Below are 12500 nucleotides of genomic sequence, written 5' to 3' on the forward strand. Positions count from 1 at the left end.
AAAAAATCCTATCCACAAAATTTTGTTGAAAAATCATAAACGACGTAAATATATCGCGACCAAAGTGCTTTCTTGTCGTATCTCAATTTCTTTAACAGTGAAAATGTGACATCTTCTTGAGCTCACTCTTCGTTGCTCCAGAAGCAAAGAAGCAGATTGCGTGTGAGGGCAAACTTTTTTGAAAATCGGGTAAATGCTATAATTTGGAACAATCTCCCCGAGTCAGTGGTGTCAGCCCCAAACGTGGACGCATTTAAGAGACGTCTGGACGAATTCTGGAAAGATCTCCCGACTATCTACAACCCCACTTGCCAAAACTGATTTGTCTAGCCTTCACGTAATGCACAGTCATTCATTACCAGATAGTTGAACAGGCTCTAGTTAGAGCCTCAAATGACTAAATCGTCGACGTCAACATTATGAACTGTTTCCACTGTTATTAAAAATGAGGATACGACAAGAAAGCACGGAGGTCGGATCCTGATATGTCACTCCATACCTTCTGCGTCAAGTCGCTGGCCTCGTTGATGTAGCGGTCTCGTTCCTTTTCCAGCTGGTAAATAATCTTACGCTGTTTCTGAGCCTCTTCCTTGTAGTTCTGGATCTCCTGCTCCAGATTTTTCTTGGACTGTTCGTGAAGTTTGACCAGGTGGAGCTGTTTCTGGGTGGCCCCCGCCGCCTTCAGCAGATTCTGAAACATGCCAAGACCACACAGCAATTTAGTTTTAGTTTTAGTGAAAGTTTTGCGGCACTTGCAACACAATATGGTCATACAAGTGCCGAAGACATTAGAGATTAGAGGTGCTACAAGAGAGTAACAAATATAATAAAGGAGGAGGAGAGAGATTTGTTTTAGTAAGTGTTTTAAGGCACTTGCAACACAATAAGTTCATTTAGGTGCCGAAGATTAGGCCTATAGGTGTTACAAGAGAGTAACAAATACAAAAAAGGAGGAGAGAGAAGGACAATAGTTTTTGATAGGAAAGAAGAAGCAAACCACACCAGGGCACCCGCCAACCACCCACACACAGCAATTTAGCAACTTGTATCCTTTGCAGTTTTAAGTAGATTCTAAAAGAAATAAAAATTTCATCATCATCATCATCACCGAGGAAAAAATTCCCCCTTTTTTTTGTTTTGTTTTTCTGGAAACATACCAATTTGCACAACGTCAACACGTTTTTACGTAACCTACAAATATCGTCACCAAAATCAGGACATGAGAAAAAAAAAAGAGCAAAAATTATATCGTAATCAGCCTTAATTACCAAATAATTCCTTCTTTTTATTCAGTCTCACTTCTTTGCACAATAACGAAAGAAAACCCTGAGAGCTAAAGGATCCAATGTTATACCCGCACTCATACACAGAAATAAAATAACATTATTGAATACTAACTGAAAGACCACAGTCACCACCACCATCATCATCATCATCATCATCATCATCACCGACTTAACAATTCCCCATTTTCTTGTTTCGTTTTTCTAGAAAACATAACAATTTGCACCATGCCAATACGTTCTTACGTAACCAACAATAGCCACCTCCTAAGAATCACATGGGTGTTCTGCCCTGGTCACGCCGGGGTACACGGAAATGAGCGTGCTGATGAACTTGCCGGCAAAGCAGCACCCAATGGCCGAATCATGCTCGACCCACCAATGGTGATCGCCAGATGCAAGGAGAGCCTTCACAACCAAGAGGAGTCAGACTCCAACACACTCAGCACAATAAAAGAAAAGTGTGTGCGGGGCACAGCGAAAAAAAGTTTGCTCCGAGGAGTGGTCAAGCGTGTCTCAAACCAGCTCCTCGTGGAGACAATTAGCAGGAAGACCCTGAGGTGGACGCTGGAAAGGAGAGATGAGCAGCTATGGACATGTGTCGCCTGCTATGATTCTAGCTCTGGATCCAAGTAAATCCAAGTAACCAACAATTATGGGCACCAAAATCAGGACACGGGACCAAATCAAAAAACTAAAAATCTGAGAGACCACATGGGGGCTCCAGTGGCTAAGTGAGTAGTGAGTTTTGACTCAAGCAATGTCAAGCAAGTGTCGGTGAAACGGGGATCAGATGGGTGGTCACTGGAGTGTGTCCTTGAGCAAGACACTACAACCCTAGCTCAAATTACAGGGCGCTGCACAGTGGCGACCGACAGTGGCATTGTTTGTAAACTGTTCTGTATTTGTGTAATAGTGTGCATTTATGTATGTATTTATGCATGTATGTATTTATGTATGTACGTATTTATAATTATGTATTTATGTATGTATGTTTGCCATTGTAAAACAAAGTGCCCTTCTGGGACAAATAAAAGTGTAATTTATTATTATTATTATCATTATTATTATTATTATTATTATAAGGCAACATTTAATCCGTGTTTTCGCATTAATTACAACAGGTTACCATAAGGCTCCAACAGAAGTGATTTTCAAAATAACCCTTGATTAAATTTCCTGAAATCTGTAGGCCTACTCCCACAACAGACGAGTAAAAAAAAAAAATCCATCTCCTTGATAAGAAAATATCTCACCTTGTTCAAGATATCTCTCTCTCTCACCAGATCATCAATGGCTTTTTTGTCAGTCTCTGCCTGTTTCTTTGCAGCCTCCAATTCTATGGAATTACAGACAGAGAGATATAATCTCCTTCATAAAGAAAGCCATTCCAGTCAATTTCTATAGCTCTCCGAACTTTCATCAATTCCTTACTATGTTCAAGATCCGAAATTCACTGCACTGAACTGAACTAGCACACTAAAGACCAAAGAAATTGTTGACATAAATGAACACATTAAGAAATTGAAATCGGGGCTTCCTTTTCTCTTTTAAAAAAAATAGTTTTACGGCACTTGCAACACAATAAGGTCATATAAGTGCCAAAGATCAGAGGTGTTACAAGAGAGTAACACACACAAAAAAGAAGGAGGAGAGATCAGGACAATAGATGTTTGATAGGAAATAAAGGAGCAAACCACAATAGAGCACCCGACAACCACCCCCTTTTCTCTAAAAACGCGAAATAGATAGCATTTTTTGCATAGTGCACATCCCCGCTCAACAGCAAGCTCTCTGCGCTTCCAAAGAGGGACACAACTAGCACACAACTGTGGAACAAGCAAGATAACTCAGCCCAGATATACAAAACGGTCCCACAGGTACATCCCCGTACCTCTCTCCAGGCCCGTGATCTGGCCCTTCAGCGTCTCCCGCTGCTGCTCTATGTCAGCTTTGTTCTCCTCCACGTTGCGCAGACGTCTCTGGATGGCTTCTCTTGTCTTGTTCTGGCGCTGAGTCTCCGTCTTCAGATTATTCAGATCGTCTTCTTTTTGCTGAGGACAGAAGAGAATATATAACACATTACAACAAACACCAACTTATTCAGATCGTCTTCTTTTTGCTGAGGACAAGAGAATATATAACACATTACAACAAACACAAAGTTATTCAGATCGTCCTCTTTTAGTTGTAGATAGAAGAGAAGAAATAACTCATTCCGTCCTCTTTTTAACATTCCGTCCTCTTTTAGCTGTAGATAGAAGAGAAGAAATAACATGTGTGAAGCATGCTGACCAAATGAGTTACTTCTCGGATCTAAGCCCTTTGGCAATAGACACATCAAACTTATAGGTGAAGCTTTCATAATTTATAAGTATGAAATAATAAAACACATTAATACTTAAAGAATATCAATAGAAAATCTACAAATTTGACCCTAGTGTATCGATTTTTGGCCAATATCTCCACTTGTGGATTGCGAGAAGTAACTCATTTTGTCAGCTCACCTTACAAATTACAATAAACACCAAATTATTCAGATCGTCTTCTTTTTGCTGTAGGTAGAAGAGAATAATTAACACATTACAACAAAGACCAGAAGCTTTTGTTTTAGTAAGAGTTTTACGGCACTTGCAACACAAGAAGGTCATATAAGTGCCGAAGATTAGAGGTGTTACAAGAGAGTAACAAACACAAAATAGAAGGAGGGGAGATATGGACGATAGGTGTTAGATAGGAAAGAAGGAGCAAACCACACCAGTGCACCCGCCAACCACCCAGAAGCTTTCGCTCACAGAGTCCATACACACAGAATACAGATGAAGAATAAACACTAAACTGTACATACAAAATACACAGAAAACTATGCATACAGAAAACACGAATAAGTGACAAAAGTATGAGAGTAGAAGGCAGAACACAACAAATTATGTTCCCAATTATATCTCTATACCATACTAAGGTGCGGTGGCGGAGTGGTTAGTGCACTCGTCTCCGAAGCGGAAAGTCCGGGTTCGAGCCTCCGTTCAGACACAAATTTCTTTCGCCCCCTCCTGCCCTCTCAGCAGTAATGGGTACCTGACTTCGTGTTGGGGAAGTAAAGGTGGCGTGCATGGAAAGGAACTGGCCACCCTACCACAATATGCCGAAGGCCCAGGAAGTTGTCTCACTAACAAGGCAATCCCCAATATCCAGATCGGATGCGGGAACAACTTTACTTCATTATACTATACTCAAGTGGTCTCCTTGCACTAAATACTTTTCTTATCCCAACCTCTTAAGAAAGTCTACAAAGAAGATGGTCCTGAAATGTTTTATGTTTTAGTAGAGTTTTTACTGCGCTTGCAACTGCATAAGGTCACAAGAATGCCAAGGGGTGGATGTCAACAGAGAAGTCCTTACAGGGAATCAGACTTATTCTGCTGACCTCTCTAGCTTCAACAGCAAAAATCTGCTTCGACTATCAAGGCACCCCGGAAATAGCGGGTCACAAGAGAGTGACAAACATGCAAAAGAAGTAGAGGGAAAATGACAAAAGTAAGGATTAAGAAAGAAAAAGCAGCAGTTCCCTGTATGCAGTTCAGGCACAGTTATTAGCATGACATTGATGAATCAACCCATTTACAATTACAATTCTACTGGGCATAAGAACATGTTAAAGTCCCCCCTTTGGGAATGGCCTAAAGACACTTCAATCAGCAGCACCGCCCCGAGGGGGGGGGGGGGGTAGATGTACCTGAAAGTAGTGTGAAATAAAACCAAAAGGACAAAGAAGAAATGCAAAGATGGCTTATGTGAAGACTGAATTACACACAGAGGAACACAAGTGTGTATTTTATTATCTGCAATATACTACATCTATCTAAATATACTACATGTATCTAAATATACTACATGTATCTGCAATATACTACATCTATCTAAATATACTACATCTATCTGCAATATACTACATCTATCTAAATATACTACATCTATCTGCAATATACTACATCTATCTAAATATACTACATCTATCTGCAATATACTACATCTATCTAAATATACTACATGTATCTAAATATACTACATGTATCTGCAATATACTACATCTATCTAAATATACTACATCTATCTGCAATATACTACATCTATCTAAATATACTACATCTATCTGCAATATACTACATCTATCTGCAATATACTACATCTATCTAAATTTACTACATCTTTCTGCTTTCAGGCCTCAAAAAGAGTTGACTCTATTGTCCTTGTTACCACAAACAGCCTGTGCCATGCAAAATTCTGACCCAACATGGTTTTTTCTCTAAATTTAGAAACAGGTGAAGAGTTCATACCTTCAGTTCCGCCACTTTAGCTTGATTTTCTTGAGCCAAAACGTCGGCAGACATGAGCTGATTTTCATATTCAGCCGACAACTTGTTGAGGCGAGAGTTGAGGATCTCAGCGTCTTTCATAGTTCTCTCGCTCAGCACCTGCGACAAAGACAACCAGGAATCAATTATATGAATTGCACATACCTGTTATACAACAATAACGAACAGTTCATTATAGTCAATTGGTCGCTTTTAAGGACAAGCGGGCTAGCCCAGATTTTGGTGGTTTCCAGAAATCTTGACCTACACCAAAAGTGTTTCAAGAAATCTTGACCTACACCAAAAGTATTTCCAGAAATCTTGACCTACACCAAAAGCGTTTCCAGAAATCTTGACCTGCACCAAAAATGGGCATTACCCTCCCTATAGGAGAAGTTTGGTTTCATTGGTGTGTATATTTGTTTACTCTTTCTGTATCTTTCTGCCACACCCCTGATCTTCTGGTAGGAAAGATCTACACCTAGCCTTCTCGGACAAGGGCAAAAAAATCTCGGAGGGCCCGTGTGCAAGTTGCGCATGTTAAAGATCCCTTGGTGGTCTAAAATCGATAAGATTAGGCTTCGGCCGCCACCCGGGCAAAATCCAAAATTTCCTACCAACTGAAAATATTAGGTGTGTCCCGCGCGCTCATATGACCATATGCAGTTGCGAGCGCCGTAAAACACTTTACAAAAAAACAAAAAAAACACATTTTGTTTGGTTATGGAGAAAAATCTTGTCACTTAAAGAAACTGAACAAGGGGCAGAAACTTTACCGTCGATTTTCTCAAAACAGCATTTTTCGGGATAGCCTCCTTGTGCTTAAAAGTGACCAATATCATGACCACCAAATGGTAAACAGTAGGTTGTTGTTAGCGATCCAGTAGCATCTGAGCGTTAACTCTTCTGCATGTAAACAGTAGGTAAAAACAAACATTTCAGCTATAAGTCTCAACCTAGTGTTACATGAAAAATTCACAGGTTGTGTCCTGTCTCCTTGTCAGAATTGCTTTACTTGCAAATCTCTCACTCCCACAACCAGTCTTTGTGAACCAACAGAAAACAATTATAGCTAAGAATTATATTTGAAAAAACACACACTCATGTGAGTATGTGTACGTAGTGAAACATCAAACCAATGTGCCAGGATCTGGACAATAAACATTCATTTTATCTTATTAATAATAAGCGATTCTAACAGGCTTAATTTAAGAAAGATACAGAAAGTCATTTTTACCATCATCTATCAAAATTCTTCCATCTTATACCATCTTGTTCCAAGTATTCATATGACCTTAGAGCATGCATCAGAAAAACATTTAGTTACAGTCAGAAAACTGAGTATGTATCTGGTTTCAGATCATTATTGTTTATATTACTGTTTATTTATATTATGCGTGTGACTGTAAGCCTGCGTGTGTGTGAGCATGTTTGTGTGTGTGTGTGTATGTGCGTGTGTGTGTGTGTAGGAGTGAGTGTGTTTGTGTATGTGTGTGTGTATGTGCATGTGTGTGTGTGTAGGAGTGAGTGTGTTTGTGTATGTGTGTGTGTATGTGCGTGTGTGTGTGTATGTGCGTACGTGGTGAAATACCAAACCAATGTGCCAGGAATCTGGACAAGAAAGATGTACCTTATCTTATCTTAGAGTTCCTAACTTGCACCTACTACTAACCACTTAACTTCGGCTCTGCCAGCATCCACCCACTCACCCTCTGCTCCCTGAGCTGCTGATCCAGCTTATCCTTCTCCACCTTGTGGCGCTCAATCTGGGCCACCATGTTCTTGATCTCCGAGTTCTTCGAGTCCAGCTCTGCCTTGGACTGCGTCAGGTCGCGGTCCAGCTTGTCTCTCTTCCTGGCTTCTCGTTGGGCCTCATTGTTCCTCACCTGGATGTCTTGGTTGAGCTGGACGAAAAGAGTTTTAGTTTTAGTTTTAGTAAAAGAGTTTTTCGGCATTTGCAACACAAGCGTACATTTCCATAAGTTCTGAAAGGTAATTTGGCGAGCACCGATGTAAAGATCTATAAACCATGCACAAAATGTTTAATTCAATGCACTCTGTCACTGGAACCAATGGAGGGTGAGTCACTCAGGACAAATGAACTCCACAGAATTATCAGTGTGTGGTGGGGAGTCAGTCAGCAACAGGTTAGGGTATCGGCTTTCTGTGGTAGTACAGGAGATTGTTTGGGTACAATGTTTTGATAGACGAAAACATTTAGAGGTGCTTGAAGGAAAGATGTGGGGCAGGAAAGCCAGAGGAAGTCAAAGAATAGCATGGATGGACAACATAAGAACATGGACTGTCCAAGATATGGCAGAATGCGCAACGGCAGCTCGCGACCGTGAAAGATGGAGAGTCATTACACGTCAACCTCTGAGTTGACACCTCAAAATAATCATAACAATAGTGATAGTTTTTATTGCAGTGTCCATTTTTAGAGAACGTATTTCCAACCTCACTGCGAGACTGCTTTTTTCATAGAAATTTGTACACATATACATAGATATTACATGCATAACACTTTGTTTTACGTACACGCATGTCGATTAATTTTTAAGATGTGATGTCTTTTTCTATATAATGCGTATTGGGCATTTTTTTAGAAAATGGAAAAGCGCAGTATAAATGCTATTTATTATTATTATTATTATTCATAGTACCTCCATGATTTTCTCCTCAGCATCAGCCTTGTCTTCCTCCAGTTTCTGCTGAGTGGCCACAGCTTCACCCAGCTGTTCTCTCAGTTTGGAGATCTCTTGCAGCTGCTCATCTCTCTCCTTTGTTAGGTCTTCTTTGATCTTCAGAAGCTCGTTGACACTGTCGGTGATAAAGTGTTGGATTAGCCCACCAGATCACTTGACCAGCATTATTTTGCAAGATAGAAGAGCAGACCCGAAATGTTGACCTCATCATCCTACAAAGACGGTCAAAACTTTGTCCACAACGATGTAAAGGAATTTTTTTTCCTTCACTATTGCTTTAAATTTCTGTTTAACCCTATTCGTTCGCCCTGGAGTCATTTTGTACCCCCAGGGCTGTATTCTTCACGTTTTAGAATACTTTTAGTACGAAGATCTTTTTGAAACTTTCAGTATTTCTCAAAAAAATCATTTTGACCGACTGCTATGCAAAGCGTACGGATCAGATTAATTGAGTAAATTTCCTCTTTGGAAGTGGTTGCACAGAGTTCTCCACGTTGTATGGATACGATAGTAAAACACGACGTATGGATAGGGTTAAGTGGTGGCCCAGAGTTCCCCACGTTGTATGGATACCATAGGAAAACACGACGTACGGATAGGGTTAATACAGCAGAGTAATCCCACCATCAAACTTTGCTACAATTTATTCCTTCCAGCGTGTTTTCCAGGAGGCTCCCAGGCTCATGGTTACTACATTCTCAATGTTCTCTTGTGACCATGATCATAATAGTATTTTTGCTTTTATTATTTTAACAATATTTTACTAAAATTAATTTTATTGTTAGTACTACTATAATATTAGTATTATTCTTGATATTGTTATTACCACTATGTTTGATAAGATTCTTCTTCTTCTTTTTCTTCTTATTATTATTCCATTTACGGCTCAAAAGACGATAAAAGGCATATAAAACCCATCTTTTTTTAAAGCTGATAGAATGAGCAATTCAAAAATGATAAGCGATCAAATAAATACAAACAAAGTGCAAAACGCGATAAACTCAACAATTAGTACATTAGCACAGTGGAACAAGTGATAACACATAGCGTGTAGTCGCTCAGCGGGACCAAGTCACTTTATCTATCGATATCTTGGCCAAGAGACGCCCTACGAGGTCAGAATAACTTGCACAGTCATTGGTCACTATTTATAACTTTGACCTGTATTTTACTACGTCATTTTCCATATAAGGAATACTGAAATTTTACATTGAAAAAGGTCCGCATCTATGCCCTCTATATACTGAACGCTTCCCGGTCGAAGTAGGTCAGCCCTATATATAGGGCCTGCGCGCTTCCCGGGTAGCCCGGCTCACGCCCTTTATAAAGGGTCTGCGCGCTTCCAGGGTTAAACTGCAACACTGCACGTTGAAAGGCTGGTGAGCTGCTGTACCTGTGCTCTTGACCCATGGTCAGTCCGGCGCCTTGCTCCACGAGTTTGCTCAGCTGCTCAATCTCAGTCTTCAGCCTGTGGGAAGTTTCTTTCGACTTCGCTTCTTTCTCGTGGGCAGCATCAACCATTTTCCATGCTTTCTCCACTTCCTGTATAGAAGACAACGTTTTTAAAAATTAAAAAGAAAAAAGAGCACTATATATATATATATGTGAGGCGTGTTGACAAAATAAGTTTTACTCCTGGCAATCCCCAAATGGAGATATTGGCCAAAAATCGTCACTTACGTCAAATTTGTAGATTTCTTATTGATGCCATATTCTTTAAGTATAACATGTCTTTTATCATTTCATACTTATAAATTGTACAAACGTCACCTATAAGTGTGATGTATCTATTTCCTATATATTGTAAAAACTTCACCTATAAGTGTGATGTATCTATTTCCTATATATTGTAAAAACTTCACCTATAAGTGTGATGTATCTATTTCCTATATATTGTAAAAACTTCACCTATAAGTGTGATGTATCTATTTCCTATAAATTGTACAAACGTCACCTATAAGTGTGATGTATCTATTTCCTATATATTGTAAAAACTTCACCTATAAGTGTGATGTATCTATTTCCTATAAATTGTAAAAACTTCACCTATAAGTGTGATGTATCTATTTCCTATAAATTGTAAAAACTTCACCTATAAGTGTGATGTATCTATTTCCTATATATTGTAAAAACTTCACCTATAAGTGTGATGTATCTATTTCCTTGAGGCCTGAATCCGAGAAGTAACTCATTTTGTCAGCACACCTCAAACATATCATTGTATGAAACCATTGCAGAAGGCATCTTTGTCTGAATTTCATGAACTTCTGCACAGTTTCCGATAAAAGTTTTCACAAACATGCACACAATCAATTTTCACAAAATTCTAAATTTTACTGGTATAATGATGACATAGAGATGTCTTTGACAGGAATCATTTTTCTTTCTTTTTAAGAAAGGTTTTTACAGTGCTCACAACTGCATTTAAAGGTCATATGAGAACCAAGGGGTGGATGTCAACAGAGAAATCCAAAACGGAATCAAGTTTTCTCTGCTCGCCTCTCTAGCCTCAACAGCACAAAGTCTGCTTCCACTATCAAGGCACCCCGGAAATAGGAGTTCACTAGAGTGTGACAAACATATACGAAAGAAGTAGAAGTGACCACAGTAAGAATGAGGAAAGAAAAAGCAGCAGTTCTCCCATGTTGTTCTGGCACAGTATGAGCATGACATCGATAAGTCAGCCCATTTACAATTCTACTGTGCATAAGAACATGTTAATATAATATCCCCCCTTTGGGAATGGCCTACAGACACTTCAGTCTGTGGCACTACCCGGGGGTGGGGGGGGGGGTCATTTTTCAAAAGCAAAATGGTCAGCTTGAAAACATTTACAGGCACAAAATGTGATAAATTGTGAGCACTTTCATGTGATTCTGATTGAGGGTTGTTTCATACTTCAGCCCAGAAGTGAGTGATGGACTACAACAAGCAAACAAATGAGATTTTTCTTTTAAAATTATTGAATTTTCAATTCTTAGATTCCCCTGTTGAAGGAAAACATCATTCAAGAATTTGTGCTTTTTCCCAAATAAACTTGACGAAGAATAAAAGAACTTCAGCACTAGTAAAGTAGTCTCCAGCTCCCTGTCTCAGAAGATCTTCCACTACACACTTAGAGAAATATTTCAGGCGCTGCTCAGCAGCGACAAGGCCCTTACAGATGTGTATTGCTCTTTCGAGTAGGTATCTAATATAACTCCAAACTGTCCCCGAGGTTTTATGCACCCCGCATAATTTAGCAAAATTTGATCATTTTTTTCATAATTTCTGATTATTTTCCTTCTTCATTCTTTATTAAAATTAACAGAATCGCATAAGGTCACATTTTTGGGGCTCAGTTCGCATAATTTCAGAATTTTTCTTGCATAAAACGATGCGAACAGTCTAAAGGCCTTGTAATTAAATTCCTGGTTGTGGTTGAATGATGCACCTGATGTGATATGTACATTTTGTCAGCTTTACTTCTCTTTTCATATTGAACATTAATGAGATTAATATATAATTTAAATTATTATGTATACCTGCATGAGTTTTTACGGTCCTGTACAGCCAAGAAAAATTTCCCTCTGGGATAATAAAGTATTATCTTATCTTATCTTATCTTATCTTATCTTATCTTATCTTATTATACACGACAAATATTTTTGTGAAATAAGATGTAAATATTTTACTCACTTTTTTCAAAGACGCAATTGTGGCTTGATCCTCTTGAGAAAGTTTCAAAGCCGTGGCCACTTTGGCTGAATTGGCCACAATCTCTGCATTCAACTCCCTGCATTTTTGCATGAGCCTTCTTTCACTCTCGTGAGACTTCTTGAGTGCCTTGTGCAGCTTTTCATACTCGAGTCGAAACTTCTCCAAACTTCTGTCCCCAGAGAGTTCAGCAAGGACCTGAAAACATTTCAAAAGCAAGTGATGATTCAACATAATATATATATATATTATATATATATATATATATATGTGTGTGAGGCATTGCGGGGAAATCAGGCCCTCGTCAAAATTATGAAATTAAAAAAATTGACACCTTTTACATTCATTTAGAAACATATTTGTGTGTGGATTATACTGAAAAACGTTGATTACAGGCACCAAAAATGTAAATTTTCAGTATCCAAGGCCTCTCGGGCTAGGAAATTACCAAACTTTGGCTG

The 12500-nt window shown here is 39.0% G+C and overlaps 1 protein-coding gene across 1 annotated transcript in view; it reads right to left on the reverse strand.

The window, feature by feature from the left end:
- The window catches only part of LOC101852955 (cilia- and flagella-associated protein 58), a 28068-nt gene that overhangs the window by 13629 nt on the left and 1939 nt on the right, over positions 1 to 12500 (reverse strand). Inside the window, exons 3-10 of the mRNA XM_005107569.3 lie at positions 12022 to 12237; positions 9737 to 9885; positions 8302 to 8458; positions 7348 to 7542; positions 5621 to 5758; positions 3178 to 3337; positions 2540 to 2622; positions 500 to 691 (exon numbers count right to left, since the gene is read on the reverse strand). Coding sequence (XP_005107626.1) covers positions 500 to 691; positions 2540 to 2622; positions 3178 to 3337; positions 5621 to 5758; positions 7348 to 7542; positions 8302 to 8458; positions 9737 to 9885; positions 12022 to 12237 — 1290 coding nt within the window. The remainder of the gene's footprint in view (positions 1 to 499; positions 692 to 2539; positions 2623 to 3177; positions 3338 to 5620; positions 5759 to 7347; positions 7543 to 8301; positions 8459 to 9736; positions 9886 to 12021; positions 12238 to 12500) is intronic.

The sequence above is a fragment of the Aplysia californica genome, unplaced genomic scaffold (assembly GCF_000002075.1).
Source record: "Aplysia californica isolate F4 #8 unplaced genomic scaffold, AplCal3.0 scaffold00613, whole genome shotgun sequence".
NCBI classification, from domain to species: domain Eukaryota; kingdom Metazoa; phylum Mollusca; class Gastropoda; order Aplysiida; family Aplysiidae; genus Aplysia; species Aplysia californica.